This window comes from Cornus florida, unplaced genomic scaffold (genome assembly GCF_030987335.1).
Source record: "Cornus florida cultivar Cherokee Brave unplaced genomic scaffold, ASM3098733v1 CherokeeBrave_3.0.0_Hap2_Chr10, whole genome shotgun sequence".
NCBI classification, from domain to species: domain Eukaryota; kingdom Viridiplantae; phylum Streptophyta; class Magnoliopsida; order Cornales; family Cornaceae; genus Cornus; species Cornus florida.
In genome coordinates this window covers 58,864,671-58,883,756 of record NW_026775580.1, presented here as the reverse complement: position 1 = coordinate 58,883,756, position 19,086 = coordinate 58,864,671, and the positions used below count along the sequence as shown (strand labels likewise).

Sequence of the window (19,086 nt, the reverse complement as noted above, 5' to 3'; positions counted from 1 at the left end):
CACAAGCAACTCCTGTCTTGAGCTGTCCTTCACTCTCTACTCGGAAACCCCCAAACTCTCCAGGAGTATTCTGGACAACCGTTTCACCGAGCAATTACACACACGTATACATACATAACACACAACAATTGTCAATTGTTCCACGATACAACTGGTAAAGGTTAGGGTTTTTTTTTGGGTTCTTATATGCTCTGTAATGCTTCCTTCGAGGCCATTGAACCGACCTCAAAACCACCAATGTACGGGCACTCTCAACCCCTGAACGTCCACGACCAGTTCGTCGGCGGCGACGGAGACGATGCCAACGCCGGTGGCGACTCCATGGACAGCCCGCATGTTCCATACGAAGCTCAAGGTCTGGAAGACGGCGGTGGAATAGACGCCTCTGACGCCGTCTATGCCGACGGCGGCTCTGATCTGTCCGTTCAACAGAACGACAGTGCAAACCAGCTCACGCTGTCGTTCCGTGGTCAGGTCTATGTGTTCGACTCTGTAACAACAGATAAGGTAAATTTATATATTTTTTAATATTTTTTTTTCTGTAAACTAGGGTTTTTCTTTGCATTGATAGTTTTTGCTGTTTGTTTGGTGAGAATGGAGAAAAGGAAACTAACTGGAGGTTTTTGTTGATGAGAACTCTGGGTTAGGGCCGAACCTGAGCTTTTCTCTTGCTTTTTGCGGTGGCTAAATGGAGGAAAAGAAGGAAAAAGTATCAATTTTAGATTTTTCATAAGATAGGAGTTGAGAAAACATTATTTTCTCACACTGAAAGAAGAAGAAAAACTAATTTTGCATTAAAAAAATGCAAAATTAGTTGGTTTAGAGTAAGTGGGCAATCTTCGAAAATTAAAAGACCATTTATATATATATATATATGATTCAAAATTGTATGTCCATCGGCCTTAGTTAGGTGCTAACATTCTGCACTGTACTGGCATAAAGAAAACATTCCGTATACATGCAATGTGAACTTCTTGGTTTTAGTGATTTGCATTTGGTTGAAAAATAACATCTTGGTTTTAATGATTTGTATTTGGTTGAAAAATTTCAGGTTCAGTCAGTGCTTCTACTTTTGGGGGGATGTGAATTTTCTGCGGCCGGACAAGGTTTAGAACTAGCATATCAGAATCAGAGGGTATTTTCCTAATCATGCAAGTTTCTTTTACTTTTGATTGATTTTGGTTTCTTTATGGATTTGACTGTTTTTTGCTCTAGGGTTCAATGGACTATCCACGTTGTAGTCATCCACAGAGAGCTGCCTCGCTGAATAGGTTCCGCCAGAAGAGAAAAGAGCGGTGCTTTGATAAGAAAATTAGATATAATGTCCGCCAAGAAGTTGCACTCAGGTATGGTCATTTAATGTGTTGATCTTATGATTCTTTTTTTACTAAAACAGATAGGACTTCCTAAGCACAAGTAAAGCATTTATGAGAAGTAGTGATAGATGAATATCCCCTTTAATGTTGAGAAGAAGTTTATCATTTATCACTCTCTTCAGTACTCCATTTTAGCATGGAAATTTATAACTTTCACGTTGAAGACCTTTTCATCAGTCTTACATATAATTCCTCGCTCGTACATTAAAATTCAGAACTGATATTTTCTGATATTACTGCAAGGTTTTATAAGTTTTCAGCTCATTTTAGGATCTATTTTATGATGTTTACTGTTCTGAAGACATGCTCGCACGTAGGCTTTAACCTTACATCATTGCATGAATTTTTTTGTCACAGCTTCCCAAAGTAAGAGGCAAAGTAATCTGGCTATTATATGGAAACATAATTATGGGCTTCATTGATTTTCAAATCAAAAGTTTTCATCATTTGGTTATCAATGCATTTAATGAAAACATTATTCCAAAACTTCTACAATTTCCATGTTATGATGATCGACAATTCAACTTCTTTTACAAATATGAGTGTTTTTGTACTGCATTTGTTTGTTTCTTTTGTGGATAAGGGTTTTCCTCCTTGCATTTGTTATTTGTTTGCTTTGTTACATAAAATTCTGCATTCCCTGGAGGTATAAATTTTATTCTTAAGTGCTTTATTTGTTTATGTTTTCTTCTATCTCTATTCCCAAGTATCCAGGTAGAACCGTAGAGGCACTAGTCTTTTCCTTTATTGCTAATATTATGATAAGGATACCAACGGGCCGGCCTAGCGGTACCAAGTTCTTACTTTCCAAAGGGAGGGTAAGGGGTTTGAACCTCGGTGGAGGCATGTGTGTGTGACTACCAACTAGGAAAAAAAAAAATTTTATGATAAGGACGCAAGCTCACTGAAGGCGCCCTCATCAAAGACTTGCTCTACCTTTATTTTGGGTAACAAAAGTGTTAGTGAAGTGTGTACTTGGATTTAAATTGATCTGAGGCCCCAACAAGGAAAGCTAGAAACTATCATGGTGACAATTTGTCGTCTGCCAACTCTTGTCCACTAGACCACTTTTTGCTAATTATAGAAATCTTTTTGGATGATTCACGTGAAAACCATAAAGTGGCTAAAATGAGGACATGTACTTCTTCATGGAAATCTAAAGGATACGAGATTTATTGGAAATTTGTAGAAGCCGTCCTTTAAATGTGAACCGTAGCAAAATCCAAACATACCCAAGTCCCTCACTAGATGTTAAACTGTCAACCTCATAATTACGGACACAAGGATCCACTAATAATGGGATCCAGATTACGTAGGGGTGACATTTATAAGGTTGTTATTCGGTGTTGGTTCAATTAATGTGGGGGTGTTGACTGGGGTGGACTAGATACTCTCTTTGGTATATTTTTTCATTAAGTGGTCGTATTTAGACTCGATGGTGCTCCTTTGTGACCTGGAGGTCACGGGATCGAAACAAGAAACAGCTTCTACATGCGGAGGTGAGGCTACGTACATCTGACCATCTCCAGACCCTTCAGTGGTAGGAGCCTCATGCTCTAGGCTAGCCCCTTTTTTTAAATAATGGCCCCTGCAATGGTGACATCAGAATAGTCAATGAACCACATGGATGGGGGAGGAGGCTTGTGGTTTGATTTGTAGGATCTAGGGCTATAGATGAACTGCTCTATGCCAAGTATCAGCTTGTTTGAGATTGGTTAGGTTGAAAGGTGTTCATACTCGTCTAAGGCTTAAGATGAGCCAGGAAATAACAGTTCGAGCTCTGCTTCTTGTTATTTGACGGGCCCCCAACCTTTTTAGGTCAGGTTGGTAATATCACAATATGCAAAGTGAGTTTACAGGTTTGACATTCCATCTAACCACATGTCATAAAATGTTTAGGTTGGAGTTAACAAATCTAGGTGCAATTTGAGACAAGAATAAAATTAAACAGATGTCAGACCGCAGAACAAATATGACTAGTCCATAAAAAGTAATAAGGATGAATAGTTGGTCAATCCTCGCAGGTTTTGTCATGATTCTTTTGATACTTTTTTATGTCACGGTACATGTTTTGACAATTCAAACAAATATAATGCTAACAAATAACCATGAAAGTTCAGCAAACTACATATATACCATTAATGGCTATCCACAAGCCCCACTGAGTCAAGCTGGGCATCTTTTGGTTTGACTTGTTTATTAAGCCAGCTTGATAATTGGGTTCACGTTCTGTTCGTTAACTTTTTGAACAAGTCCAAATGCCTGAAATAAATCAAGCCATGAAGAGCCTGGTTCATTGCTGTTACCCTAGAAGGATCTCAGCGTGTTGTCGAGGCAACGTTAAGTAGTTGACGTGATATTGAGTGGAATCAGTGTCGCCAAATCCTTATGACACTCTGTCAATGCTGTGGGAGCACCAAATGGCTTTCAGATGTTGTATAACCTACTGTTTGCCAATAAGTGTTAGCAAATGGCTCCTGTATCATCCTCTGCTTTGCGGACACATTTAGCAAATGGCTCATTTACGATGGTGTTAGCCCTTCGCTAATGAATAAAGAACATTAATTGACAATATCGTCTATAAGTGACCTATTCATTCCAAGAGAAGGATCCCTTTGGCATCTCTTTGCTACCACTATGCCAATTTAAAGGCGTCTCTTTGGTCTTCTTGGTTGGACACAGGCCTCCATCAAACTTCTCCTTGTCAGATTTCTTTTCATTACCCACCTTCCACTTGCCTTAACGGCATCATCACTAAGCCTCAAGCAACAGTTCAGGTTCTTATACAGACTCGATCTCAACATGCCAATCTATACAAGATCCGTAATTGTATTAACACTTACAAATGGTGACAGTTTGGTATTTTAAAACTTGAATATGCATCAAGATTTTGTTTTGACTGTTGGTCACTTTAAAATCTCAACAAAGTGTAAACTAAATTGTGGGGTGGGGGGAAGGTTTGAGTTAGATGTTCTACTGATGATTATGTTATTTCATTTAATTCCATAAGCGAACCCTATATCCAGAATAAGAAGTTTATACGTGTACAATTGGAATTTGAAGCCATCTTGAAGGAACTTTTCAGGGGCTTTTATGGCCTGTTATATCACGCTGTGTTTTCTGACTTCTGCACAAACAGGTTACTGAGAAAGCATGCATTTTTTTTCAATACTATTTTAGTTTTGCCATTTCTTGCTGTGTACAATTGGAATTTGAATCCATCTTGAAGGAACTGTTCAGGGGCTTTTATGGCCCTGCTATATTGTGCTGTGTTTTCTGACTTCTGTACAAACAGGTCACTGAGAAAGCATGCATTTTTTTCGATACTATTTTAGTTTTGCCATTTCTTGCTGTTCCTTCCTGTTCAGGGGTGTATATTCATGCCTCCTTATTTCATATTTATATGTGTGACTACATCAGGATGCAACGTAAGAAGGGTCAATTTACTTCTTCCAAAAAGTCCGAGGAGGGCTGGAGTACTGCTGAGGATTCAGGACAAGATAGCCCACCAGAAACTTTGTGAGTGCTGTATTGTCTTCAAGAGTTATATTCTTTCCTGAAGCAGTATCACTTCTTATAGTCCTCCACTGGGCATAATTTAGTTTACGTTTTGTGTCCATATTATGAAGTATTCATTGTATTTTCTTTTTCCTTTTTTCTTTAAGAATTATATTATATGTTATTGCCCTTAAAGTATGACATTACTGTGTGCATCTTACTATTATAATTTCACAATTTTGGCTTCTCAAAAAGAAACTTCGTGATTGATTTCTTTACCATTTGGATCATTTGCCTGCTCTGTTTAGGTGCACTCATTGCGGCACTAGTTCAAAGTCCACTCCAATGATGCGGCGAGGCCCGGCTGGTCCAAGGACCCTTTGCAATGCTTGTGGTCTTTTTTGGGCAAACAAGGTTGGTACCTGCAATTAGGATTAGTAACTTGATTAGTTTCATTTTCGTTGTTGATTTTTATGCATGCGTGAACCTCTTTGCTTTTGGTGCATAACAAGGTTTTGCATGCTTTCCTTTCCAACAAACTATGTCCTGGTTCTGATGAGACTATTACCATATAATAGAGGGTGGCAATTAGAATGTGTATCTAAACTACATAACTAGACAGCTGCTTATTCATGCCATGTTACATAGGTCCTCTATCTTGATTGCACTTCTGCTATTGAATAGTTCACATGCCTGTTAAGTTGTGTCAACTATTTTCTAACTTCTCTAGCTTGGGCAGAGTATTTGGTGGAGTTAACTATGATTTGAAGCTAATTTCAGGTGCAGTTATTGTTGCCCTCCCTCCCTCTTATGCTCTTGAATGATTGACATCCTTGGGTGTGTTGCATACTTGCATGTCAGGGGCATTAAGAAATTTTGGTCTTATAATTTGATGAATTACAGTTCCATCCTGATGTAGCCCAATTTGCATACCATGATCTTTCTGCCTTCTTTTTCTCAGATGGAGAATATGGAGTTGCGACCATAGTTTTGACTTGTCCTATGCTTTAGCCTAGAGTAATTGGTGATATATTGAAGTTGTTGAACCTCGTGTTTCCTCCATTTTCAAGAAAGAAAAAACGGAAGAACTCCAGGAGTTTTCAAACCCAGGATGTTTAGTGATCCATAGCCAGTTCCACAAATTGATCCTCTGGGTTTTTTTTAATTGGGCGAATTTCATTAAACCCCTTCCCCCCACCCCCCCCCCCCCCCCCCCCCCAAAAAAAAAAAAAAAAAACCAACCACCAAGTCAAGGGGGTGTTTTATGCAATTGCCCAATTATGAAGATTCTTTTTTTTTTTTTTCTTTTTTTTTCCCCCCTGAATAATAAGATTTGAACTTCTATTTTTTGTTACATGCATCACCATACTTTTAATTAAAGAGAGAGGGGAAAAAAAAAAAATCATAGTTATGAGTGCAACTACATATAAGTTCGAATCTTTTATGTTTACTCATATTATATATTATATACTCCCTCCGTCCCAAAATACTTGTCTATCTTTCCATTTTGGGATGTCCCAAAAAACATGTCTTATTCCAAAATTGAATGTACTATTTTTTATAACATTCCCAAACTATCCTTTTAACTAAACAAGTGCACTAATTACGGAGAACTATTTTGTCTTTTAGTAAGGGCATATTTGAAACTTCACTCTTATCAATACAATAAAAAACTATTAAAACTCCACTACCATAAAAGTTGGATTCCCCATGTAGGACGTGTATTTTGGGACAGAGGGAGTATGCCATTATTATATTATTTATATTATATTTTTTATTTTATACAATGCGTATATATATAAGTATATGAGATGGACAATTAATTAAACAATTGGATCGACAAAAATGAATCTTAATTACAAAAAGTAATTGAATGGCATAAAATAGCTATTAATCTTACTCTAGTTTAACTTTATTGTACTATGTACATGTAAATATGTATATATGTGTGTGCATTTGCTCTTATGGTTGAAAAAGGAAGAATGCAAACTTTATAATAGATCATTGATGTAAAGTATTAATTTGATTAACAAGACAGACCACATGATCTTTTATAGTTTATTTTTTAATGTAGTAGGCTTTTCTCTCATGTAAATAAAAGAAATGTAGTAGCCTTTTTCCCTCAATTTGTTTGGTTGAATAGAAGAAAAAAATGAGGGGAAAGGATATTGCAGGATTTAACTATGCTAGGCAGCCGAGGCATATGCTAAAGAAATAACTACATGTAGTTGCACTCATGACTATGAATTTTAATTTTTCATTATTATTATTATTTGATTTTTTTCTTTAATTAAAAGTATGGTGATGCATGTAACAAAAAATATAAGTTCAAATATATACAAGGAAAAATAAAAAACAGAATTTTTTTAGCTAAATTCACACAATCGGGGGAATTGCATAAAACTCCCTTTGACTTGGTGGTTGGTATTTTAGTAATTGCCCCTTTAAAGTAACCTCCCTGGGGTTAATTGGAGTGAGTTTTTTGGCAAATAAAAAATTGAAGGGGGTTTAATGCAAAACATTACAAGTCAAGGTTGCTTTTTATATTTTTTTGCAATTTTCCCTTTTTAATTTAATAGGGTAGTTGTGTGATGAGTCTGATGACAAGGTGATAGTTTGACATTGAGCCTCCTGCTTTGTCCAATAGGGTCCCTGGTTAGAATCAATTACCACATAAATGGCAGACACCTTTCAGGACAAGTCATTGGAGGTAAAATTGGCCAAATTTGTTAAGAGGTAAATTGAGGTAAAATTGCCTAATTAGCTGTTAAGAGGTAAAATTGCCTAATTAGATGGTAAGAGGTAAAAGAGAGACTGGCTTGGATAGGTTGTGGGGATAATCACCTGGTTACAGTGAAAAACATATGGCAATATGATTTGCTGATGGAGATTGTTGGCATGACGTATGAAGTAGGTTTAATTCAAGACACTCCTTTGGCATAAGGCTTATTGCAGGGACGAAATTGTTCAGCTATTTGGATTTTAAATATAATTAGTTGAGAAATTACTGAGCAACTATGAAGCATGGACATGGATACGGATATGGCATGATAGAAAATATGTATTTATGTAAAAATTTAAAATGATAATTGTTTGTCATGTTATATATATGCTCCCTTTGACCCAAAATTCTTGGGGTGTTTGGGGAATCCAACTTTTTATGGTTTTGGGTTTTTAATATTTTTTTTATTGTATTGATAAGAGTGAATTTCCAAATTTATCCTTGTTAATAGACAAATGAGTACTCCATAATTGGTGCACTTGCTTAATCAAGTTAATGTCAAAATGATAGTTTGGGAATGTTATAAAAAATAATACATCCATTTTTGGAATGGGGACATGTATTTTGGGACATCCCAAAATAGAAAGATGGACAAATTTTTTGGGACAAAGGGAGTATCTAGGAAGCACGGATACTCTTCTATGAGTGTTGTGGCCGTTTCTTGGACACGGCTAGAATTGTCTTGTAATTTGACTATATTTTTTTTTGTAGTTTTGCAGTTATTATTATTGTAAAAAAAAGGGGTTCCAACGTAATTTTAAAATGTATTATGGGTTAATTAGAATATATATATATATATATATATATATATATATATATATATATATATATAACAAAAATAATATCTATCCAACTTGAAGCTGCAAATTAGTTATTACATTTCATGGTAATTTATATAAAATAAGAAAAAATATTTTTTAAATATATAATATTTTTGGCTTATTTAATTATTTTTTTGGCTTCTTTGGGGCCTTAAACCCTGGTTCCACTTTTGTATAAGGGATGCGTTCCCCTCTTGAATGCCTTTTTAATTCAATTATTACTAATAAAAAAAAAAATTATATAAAAAAAAATTGATTAACTAAGATCACTATGTGCGATTTCACCACACTAGGGCCGACTTGTGGGGCAATTTGAGTTTTGTTAGGTTGGGATGAAATCCTTTCTGGAAATTGCAAGATTACCAAGAATATCGCTTGGTGGGGGAGTGAAGTCGGCAGTTCCTCACCGAGGACCGTCGTTATATATTGACGGGGAGTCCGTCGGAGGAAGGAAGTCAGTCCTTTCCTCTTGTTTGGTCGGAAGATTTGATAAGGAAGTGGGGAGTTGTGATCGTGTGAAAGAACGGGCAGCGCGGGCTTGGAATACGACTTGTGGAATGGGGGTAACGCCGTTATCCGATTCACTGCTTCTTTTCCGGTTTCCTTCTCAGGCAGAGGCCAAACGCGTGTTGAAAGAAGGGTGACGACAGTGGGGTTCTGCAACTTTGAGGATCGACATGTGGTCCTTCCGTGTTGGGTGTTGTGGCGTTCTTAGTGATAAAGGTCTTAAGCAGATCGGGTGTGTTTGGCCTCCCTTTGCATCTCTGGTGTCATGCTTTGTTCGTCGAAGTGGGAGAGCTTTGTGGTGGATATGTGAGATCTGATGCAGATGAGACTAGGGATGCCGAAAGTGTTCGGATAACAGTGAGATCGGCTTTGAATGTCCAAAGTTCGTGTTTATTAATGACGACACCTTCTGTTACAAGGTCGCGATTTGGGAGCTTGTTCCTTCAACGGAGAGTCTTGAAGGTAGTGACGGATCTCATCTTATGTCGGAAGAGAAATGGAATGAGATTCTCAGTAAAGGAAAAGAGGGGGTTCTCGAAATTCAGCAGTGGCTGAAGGATCGCGAAATTCAGCAAGCAGTGAAGTACATAGGAGGTAGAAGACGAAGTGATCTTCATGTGCCGGCCCAACGCGTCGTTGATGAGCAGAGAAGGAGTACACGTGGAGATCGACGGGGTGCTCCTCCAGATTCGACTTTATCCTTAGATGATAAGGTAGGGAAGAATTTGCCTTTTTGGGTTGAGGATGGCAGTGTGATGGGCCAGAAGATGTCTAGACAGGCCAGGACTGGGCCCGGTCTTAATCTTGGGCTCATTCAGCCTAAACCCAATAGAGCGAATTTTGGTTTTGGGCTTTTTCGACGGGTACAGAAAGGGCCGCTTAAATTCGGGCCAAGTGGGCGGATTCAGGCTGGGCCTATTAGATCTGGGCCTAATAGGAGGGTGCGAAAAGGGCCAAACTCTTTATTTGTCTCTTTCCCAAACACTAAACCTGGCCCTAAGCCATTTAAGAAGTACAAGCCCATGCTAAGCCTTCGATTCATTTGCTGAAACCCGAGCGGAGGATGATGGATGTCGGTCGCCATGGATCTCGGTGGACTCGAAATGAAAAACAGAAATGGGTTGCACGAGCTAACACTTCATTTTCAGGTTTGAGCTCTGATCATTCTCAAAATGCTCTCTACTTCTACATCTTCTTCGGGTGGAGAGGTGAATAATAGGGATGTTGTGGAGGATGTTTCGATTCAACAGAGGGGTCTTATTGGGTCTTCAGGTTCATGGTGTGATGGGTCAGAGTTGGATGTCTCAAAAGCCACAACTGGGAGTGTGGGTTGTTTCAATGGAGTGACAGTTTACGTTGGGAAAGATCTGCACTTCAAGTTGAATAATGACTCAACTTTAGCTCTGCTTAGAGAGCTTCGCCTCTTTGCTGCGTTTGAAGGTTTGAATAGTCAATCATCTGCGAATGAGGTGATTTTGTCAACTGAACATGATGATTCGGAAACAGAGGGGAATATGCAGTTATGAGTGGTTGATGTTCCTTCTCAGCAGCACTGTTCTAAAGATTCTTTTTCCAGGACGGATTTTGATTAATCTAAAGTGGATTTAATAGAACTTCTAGCAATTGTGCGGCCAGATTGTTTGGAGATGACCACTGATCTGGGTATGGAATGGGTTGTTGCAGGAGATGGTAGTATTGAACCTAATCGTGGCACAAAAGAAATCAAAGTCAGAAATTCACATCGGAAAGGCGAACAGGAAGTGAAGAATCTGATTTCTTGTGTTAATTATGACGGGAAGAATGGGATGACCAAAGAAAGGGGGAGAACCAGAAGTGGTAAACGGGGAGGAGGAGGAGAATTGATCGCTTTTGGTTCTGCATGAAGTTACGACTTATAACATGGAATGTTCGGGGTCTAAATGATCCGAAAAGAAGAAGAGTTGTCAAGGTAGCTTTGAGGAAGTGGAGTGCTCATGTCGTTTGTTTACAGGAAACTAAGATGGCTGCTATCACCGTTGAGATTGTCAGGAGTCTTTGGGGAGGTATGTTTGTGGAATGGGAAGTGCTGAACGCAACAGGCACTTCAGGTGGTATTCTTCTCATGTGGGATCGTAGGTGGTTGTCAAGTTTGAATTGTTGGAAGGGTATTTTTTTTGTGTCTTGTTTGTTTCAGATGGAGGAAGACAATTTCAGATGGGTGTTTTCAGGTGTTTATGGGCCTGTTACTGATAGTGATAGACTAGTTATGTGGGAAGTGCTTTGCTATGTTAAGGATTTATGGTCATTGCCTTGGTGTTTAGGTGGGGATTTTAATTATGTTAGGTCCCCATTTGAGAGGTCCACAGAGGGTAGGTGGTCCTCAGAAATGACCATGTTTTCAGAATTCATTGATAGTAATTTCCTCATTGACCTACCATTGGAAGGAGCGGCCTTTACTTGGTCTAAACGGTAGGGAACCAGTTACTTTTTCCCAGTTGGATAGATTTCTGATTTCTGGGGCGTGGGAAGAGCATTTCTCGGATGTCTCTTAGGTTGTTCTGATTAGAGTCACATCTGATCACGTGCCTTTAGTTCTTGATTGTGGTGGTTTGAGTTCTAGACGCACTCCTTTCCGCTTTGAAAACATGTGGCTTAGATCCGAGGACTTTCAAGGGAAGGTTCAGTCTTGGTGGGAGGAAGCGAATTTCACAAGCTCTGCTAGTTATGTGTTTCAGTTTCTTAAAACTGAGTTAAAGAGGTGGAATAAAGAAGTGTTTGGGAATCTTGAATGGAAGAACAATAGAGTTCTTGCTAATATTGCTGAGCTCGATCGTCTTGATGAGGTGGGACAGAGTGGGGAATCATTACGCTCTAAAAGAGCCTCTTGCCAAGCAGTTTTTGTTGAGATTGCTCTTATGGAGGAGATTTCGTGGCGCCAGAAGTCTCGGGCTTTGTGGTTAAAAGATGGGGATCGTAATACAAAATTCTTTCATAGGCTTGTCAACGCTCACAGAAGATGTAATCACATTGGGCGTATCCGGGTCAATGGTTTTGAGTTATGGAGGGAGGACGAGGTGCGCGGGGGGATCGTTTCTTTTTATCAGCAGCTTTACACTGAGACTTTGGATTGGAGAGCTACTCTTGATGGTCTTCCTTTTAATTCTATTTCTGCGTTGGATAGTGATAGGATTGAGATTCCATTCATAGAGGAAGAAGTGCTTAAGGCACTTTCTAGTTGTAACAGGGACAAAGCTCTAGGGCCAGATGGGTTTATTATGCGGTTTCTTAAGGAGAGTTGGGATGTGGTGCGAGCTGAGGTGATGGGCATCTTTTAGGATTTTTATTCTCGTGGCACATTTGAGAAATCTTTGAACGCATCTTTCATTGCTCTCATTCCCAAGAAGGGCGGTGCCTCTGATATTAAGGACTTTCGGCCAATTAGCTTAATTGGATGTTTGTGTAAGCTTATTGCCAAGGTTCTTGTCTCCAAGATGAGTAATGTTTTGGATGGTCTCATTTCAGAATCACAGAATGCTTTTGTTGGTAGGAGGCAAATTTTGGATTCTGTTCTTATTGCAGGGGAATGTTTTGACTCTAGAATAAAAAGTGGGGTTCCTGGCGTTTTGTGTAAGCTTGATATCTAGAAAGCTTATGATCATGTTAATTGGAAATTTGTTCTGTATCTGCTTAGTTGGATGGGGTTTGGTGACAAGTGGATAAAATGGATTGAAACTTGTATCTCGTCAGTAATGTTTTCTGTGCTCGTGAATTGTTGTTTTTTTGCTAGCTCACGTGGTCTGTGACAAGGAGACCCGTTATCGTCTTTTCTTTTCCTTATTGTCATGGAAGGTCTGAGCAGATTAATGAGAAAAGCGGAAGATTTGGGTTACATCAGGGGGTTCAGTGTTGGCAGAGATGTTGAACATCAGATGCAAATCTCCCATTTGTTGTTCGCGAATGATACTTTGGTTTTTTGTGGTGCCAAAGTTTCTCAACTCAGATATTTGAGGTGCATTCTTGCTTGCTTCCAAGCGGTTTCTGGGTTAAAGATTAATGTTGGAAAGAGTGTACTTGTCCCAGTGGGGGATATTCGAGATATATCCTCCTTAGTTGCTGTCCTAGGGTGTGGAGTTGGTGCTTTTTCTCTTCCTCTTCCTTACTTAGGATTGCCTTTGGGAGTTTCTTCTACACGAGTTGGGAATTGGGATCCAGTGATTAGTAGATATGAGAAAAGATTAGCAGGATGGAAAAAACAGTATCTATCTGGGGGGGGGGGGTCACGCTTATTAAGAGTACTCTCTCATCCCTTCCTACCTACTTTTTATCTTTGTTTCAAATTCCATGCTCTGTTGCTGAAAGGATTGAAAAAATTCAGAGGGATTTTCTCTGGGGTGGAAGGGGAGAGGAGTTTAAGTATCATCTTGTTAATTGGGATCATGTCTGCCAACCGTTGAGGTTAGGCGGGTTAGGCATTTGAAAAATCGTTCCTTTTAATCGTGCTCTCTTGGGAAAGTGGTTATGGAGATTTGGAAAGGAACGCCATCGTCAGTGGGGAAGAGTTGTCTCGTGTCGTTTTGGTGAGGAGAGTGGGGGCTAGTCATCTCTTCCAGTCACTATTACGGGAGGCGTTGGTGTGTGGAAATTCATTCGGAAGGGCTAGGATGTTTTCTCCACACACATTAGATTCAAAGTTCATGATGGCAAACATGTCCGTTTTGGGGAGGACCTTTGGTGCGGAGATTAGTTGCTGTTTCACTCCTTTCCTAGACTTTACAATATTGCAGCCAATAAGCATGTCTACGTGATTGATTGTTATCAACTTGATAACAATGGAGTTACGTGGGATGTGCGGTTTAGGCGCCCCTTTCAGGATTGGGAAATGGAGGAAGTTTGTGTTTTTTTGGATACGCTGTATAGGTAGAAGGATATTGGCAGAGGGTGTGATGATATTTTGTGGGTTCCTTTAGCTCATGGTAGGTATGGTGTCCGATCCATGTTCTTATGTTTGTCTAATTTCGTTGGTCACGAGTTTCCTTGGAAGTATGTTTGGCGTTCTAAAGCTCCTCTTCGAATTGCATTCTTCGTTTGGACTGCCACATTGGGAAAGATTTTGATATTGGACAATTTGAGAGAGAGAGGCAACATCATTGTTAATTGGTGTTGTTTATGTAAAGCTGATAATGAATCCGCGGATCATATTTTTTTGCATTGTCCTGTGGCGTATGATTGTTGGAGCTTTATTTTTTGCATGTTTGGCAGTTTTTGGGTAATGCCTAAGCACTCCTCACAATTGATTAATGCTTGGAGAAGGTAGGCTGTTACAGAACAAGCTCGTGATTATTGGAGGATTGTTCCACATTGTGTCTGGTGGTGTTTGTGGCGTGAGAGAAATAACAAATCCTTTGAAGGAAAAGAATCGTCTTTAGCTAATTTAAAAATTCATATTCTTCGTTCTTTGTTCTTTGTTTTGTTATGTAAGAGGAAATGCATGCTCCTCGATTGATGATTTCTTTGATCTCTTGGATTCTATTGGTCCTTAGATCTTTTTTCTTCTTGTATTAGGGACGCGTTCCCCTTTTGAACCTTTTTCTAATATATTTTTACTTCAAAAAAAAAAAAAAAATCAAAAAATTATATTATTAGAGGGTGAAGTGTGAAAACACCCCTATAATATGCATATAGTCCATACAACCCCCTACTGCATTCTAAACACCCCTCATGTTCAATTTAGGTGCTAATGAGAGCCTGGCGTTAGTAAACCGAGCTTTAAAAAGACTGAAGTACCCCTCTCACTAAATTAAAAAGCAATAAAAAAATGAACCTGAGAAAAGACTAGAGTACCCGTTGTCTAAAGTTGCCCTAAATCCGTTGCATGAGCTGTCGTTTTCTCAGCCAATCAGATTTCCCGATCTTCAATTGCGTTCTTGTGACACATGATGATGTTGATGATCAAGAACATGAATCTACGCCTGATGTTACAACTCTTCGAATTCCGTTGAAGGAGCTATTCGTGGAAGATCGTGAACCTCTATCTTCATCATCATCCGAAGAAGACACGAATTGGAAAGTATAAAAAAAAAAAATTCTTATAATACACGTTCATGTATTGACAATAAAGTAAAAAAAAGGGGGTTTTCTTCCTCTTCTAGAAGTATCATCAATGCAGCTGCTACTCCAGTACTCCTCTCTAACCCCACTCTCTCTCTCTACAGTGTACCCATTACCTCATCTGTCATTCCACTACCATACGCTCTGTTTCTTTCTTCTTTACTTCGACATCTCTTTTTGATGTATCTCTGTGACTAATTTGTCAAAATTTGACTTTAACACAAGGAGGGGGGAGAGGGAATGTTTGATGGTAAGCCCGTGTTTTTAAAAAATGAGCTCTCTAAACCTCAACCTCTGGTCTGTGTTTGTGGGTTGTTTTGGGTGTATGTGTTGGGGCTGCAATTGTTCTTGTTCTGTTCTTAATTTTTCTCTGGTTCACCTCAAGACGCAACAACAACAACAACAACAACAATTCCTCCAAACACAAGTTGTCCTCACACAAACTCACAATCCCATGTGTATCTAAAGAAATTCAAGAGATCAGAATCGACCCTTCTCAGACCCAAGTTCACCCTGAAAACCGAAAGCGCCACCAAGCTCCAATTCCTGACCCATCTCCTGAATCCGACCCATTAGCCAGAGCTGAACGGGGAGGTTGCTTGGTTACTGTGCTGAAGGTCACGGGTATTTTTACAAGCGGTAACCTTGTGCCTCATTTTTTGTTCGTTCTAGAATCATGACCTTTACAAACTAGAAGATTTCTATGAATGATTCAAATAATACATTTTGTGATCATTTCATCTTTGAAAATTAACTTTAATTTGAGCATCTAATGAAGATGTGTTGATGTAATTGGTTGGGTTTTTAGGATGCTTTTTTACAAGTATGTAGATATTGGGAACTTAGAACAGTGGCTTCATGGAGATTTAGGGCCATGCAGCCCTCTTACATGGGATATTCGCATGAACACAGAGATCTGTGGGAGGTAGAGAGAGAGACAAAAGAGAGAGGGGGGCAATATATACACATATGTATAGAGAATGTGGTGACGGGTATTTTCGGTACACAGAGAGGGCATATTTGGATTTTCAGGTCTTAAAAATGTCATGTGCCAACAGGGCTCTCCTACCGTAGTCTGACAGGAGGCGCTTAGTTACAACATTTTACGATCTAGTATGGATTTATATACGCAAAATAAACGATAGGAGTGTAACGTGCCCTGCAAAATGTAAACCATAGGGGTGTTTGATTTACTTTCCATATTATATTAGGAGTATTATTTTGACGTATCTTTGGGTTAATGGGTCTAATCGTAAATCTATTTGGGATATTGTGAGTTTTGTGGATAGCTTGAGTTTAGAGGGTCATCTTTTTGTGATTATTGGCTTTTGTAAATGGGATGCTCTCCCCACTCGAGTGTTCTTTATTTGAAATCTTACTCTTCTTTTTTTTTTTTTTTTTTTTAGTATTTGAAATCTTAAAATCTATGTTGAGTCTGTGCCTATTTTTTTGAGATTTGTTTGTTGTATCACCTTGTTTGTACTATGTTGAACTTGTGTCCGGTGTCCATTCCTGTGCTTCTTAGATAGACATATATATAAAAAAATATAATATAATATTTCCTTATAAAAGAATTATGACAGACAAGTTGAGGCTGAGAGTTATATTGCATGGACATAAATTTTAGACTAAATTAGCCATGATATATTATCATTATATCTCAATATCTTTTGTGAATCTTTTTGTAACAAGTAGACTATGGTATTATACTTCAAAAAGTTAAATTTTAATGTTCAAGATTTGTTAACCATGTGGCCGAAAGTACGTGATAAGTATCAGTCAAAGTTTCCATAAAGTGTTGATACGCGTTCGAAAGGAAAAAAAAAAATTCAAATTATAGATGGGTTTAGAAAGTATTGGACACGTATTCGCAAGTATTTGAGGTGTTTCAGTATCCAATATAGACACGATACAAATATGTTCTTCATGGGTGAGAAAATGGGTTGCTGCATTAATTTGCTATTCCGTTTGATGTATGATATTATCTCTCTTTTTCTATTCTAGTTGAATAGTTTATAATATAAAACCTCTTTATGGAAACATTTAGCCTTCCACTATTATTATATCTCATGCTTACAGTTCCTGTTGGGTAGACTCTTCTTAAAAGGAAAGGTTATATATTGTTTTGGATATTATTATTAGACATTCGGCTGCCACATCTAATTCCAAAGCTTGTTTTCACCTATTGTTGTGGCAAAGGATGTCATTAACTCATCAATTTGTGTAAGCCTCGACTATATTTAGCCTTAGCATTATTTATCAAAATATATATATATTTAGCCTTCGCATTGCCTATAAATTCTACTGTGACAATGTTTGTTTTTTCAAGTCTTGAACTTGTTATGCTTTTCGCTCATCAACTGCCGAGTTATTAATATCTCACCTTTAAATAATCAAACTATCTGCAGGGTAGCTTGAGGGATCTTTCTAAGAAAATCCATGATAATGCTCTGACCATAACTGAGCAGGTATGCATCTCATGATGTATTAGGGTATGTCATGGGTGCAACTGCTAACTTTTTCTTGTTTATGTTTTCCATTTGCTCTTTCTGCAATATTAATCTGCTCTCTCTCTTTTGCTTCTCTTAAACAGGGTGAAGGTGAAGCTAACGAGTCCGATAGTGGAACTCTTATCCCCTCCACACACTAATGTTGCTACTTTACCCAAAAATCAGTTTTAGTTGCCCAGCAGTGAGTTTTAAGCTGTCACAAAGAGGCAATCCACACTAGTTTGCTCTGGCATCATTCAAATTATAGAAGGTTCTCTAGTAATTTCGTTCGGTTTGTCTTGTTAATTGTACAGATACAGGTTCATCAATATATGAGGTCACCGGCTCCTGTTTTTAGTTTCTGTGATACATCGCATAATATTAATGACTAGATATACCTTTGACATTGTACCATGATGGTTCTATATAATGCATTCCACATAGACTCATAGGATGATATGTATCCACAGTTGTGCTGCATTGCATTGTCTTTGGATTGATTGAGGTTTATGTTTATCCTATTTGTCTTCAGAGCAAAAGCCCAGATCTATTCTGATGAGGTCACGAGTCAACAAAACATGCAGCTTGGCCTAGGGTTGGTGGCTGTTTTGTGATGTCGCTAAATTGGCACGTACCTAGTTGAGTCAATTCATGTTTGTTCGTCTTTTATGGTAGTGTTACGGAAAAGTTAAAAAACTTCTTTGACTTGGAAGTATAGAAGTCAAACTTCACGAGCCTTAGTGGAGTTGTATAACTCCTATTACCAAGCTCTTGAGGTTGGTTGTGGTGGTGGTCGGACTTGTGAAGTGGTTCTGAAACCCAACAGTTAGTGTTACAAAAACTTGATAAAAGTATAATTAACTCACTTTTTATGGTTTATGCGAAATTTGTGAGTTCATCATCATAAAAATGTAGGCATTCTATGGTACGTTATTATGAAATTTTGACAGAAATCTTCTGAAGCAGTTGGATGAAATTGTTTGTCTATGTTTTCACTTTTAGACTGTTCTAGAGAAACATTTGACGGTTAAATCTGGGATGTCCAGATTTGAGCTTCTGTTGATTTTTCGGTTGTCTCGACTCTTCTTCTGTGTTGTTTTCTCAATTCCACTCTTTTTATTCTCTCTTAATGATTAGCTTTTCTTCTATGTTCATTACTTGCTAGACTCTGGCATTTGAGCTTTGACTTGATTTGCTGTAATTTGGGATATCCGTTCTATGATTCTCAATTTCAGAATTATTTATGTATTGAAAAATGATACACCCTCTGAATTTGGAGGAAGCCAACTTAGTGTTGTATGATAAGGGTCACGAGCTCCGAGTTTTCATATCATTACTAGTTTGAGTTTTCATATCATTACTAGTTTGCAAAAATACCGTGGTCAAGACCTTGGGTGATAGACTTTCTGCCCTTAACAATTGTCCGCTGGTGTATATTTTCATGAGGTGGGAATGAAATGGTGAGATGGTCATTTACAGATGAAAATGAGAGAGAAAAAGGAGGAGAAAAAAAATTGATTGGCTTT

At 38.4% G+C, this 19,086-nt stretch overlaps 1 protein-coding gene across 2 annotated transcripts; it reads left to right on the top strand.

Moving 5' to 3' along the window:
• On the top strand, window positions 1-17,922 carry LOC132278640 (GATA transcription factor 25-like). 2 transcript variants are annotated; one of them, XM_059780478.1, is made up of 7 exons: window positions 1-507; window positions 1,052-1,135; window positions 1,216-1,346; window positions 4,797-4,895; window positions 5,183-5,288; window positions 17,480-17,539; window positions 17,665-17,922. In XM_059780478.1, exons 1-7 carry the CDS (start codon window positions 187-189, stop codon window positions 17,719-17,721), a joined length of 858 nt encoding a protein of 285 aa, XP_059636461.1. In that variant the 5' UTR covers window positions 1-186; the 3' UTR covers window positions 17,722-17,922. The 2 variants fall into 2 exon arrangements, with proteins under 2 accessions (XP_059636461.1, XP_059636462.1); XM_059780479.1 differs by having other exon boundaries at window positions 17,480-17,563.
• Window positions 17,923-19,086: the final 1,164 nt, after the last annotated feature.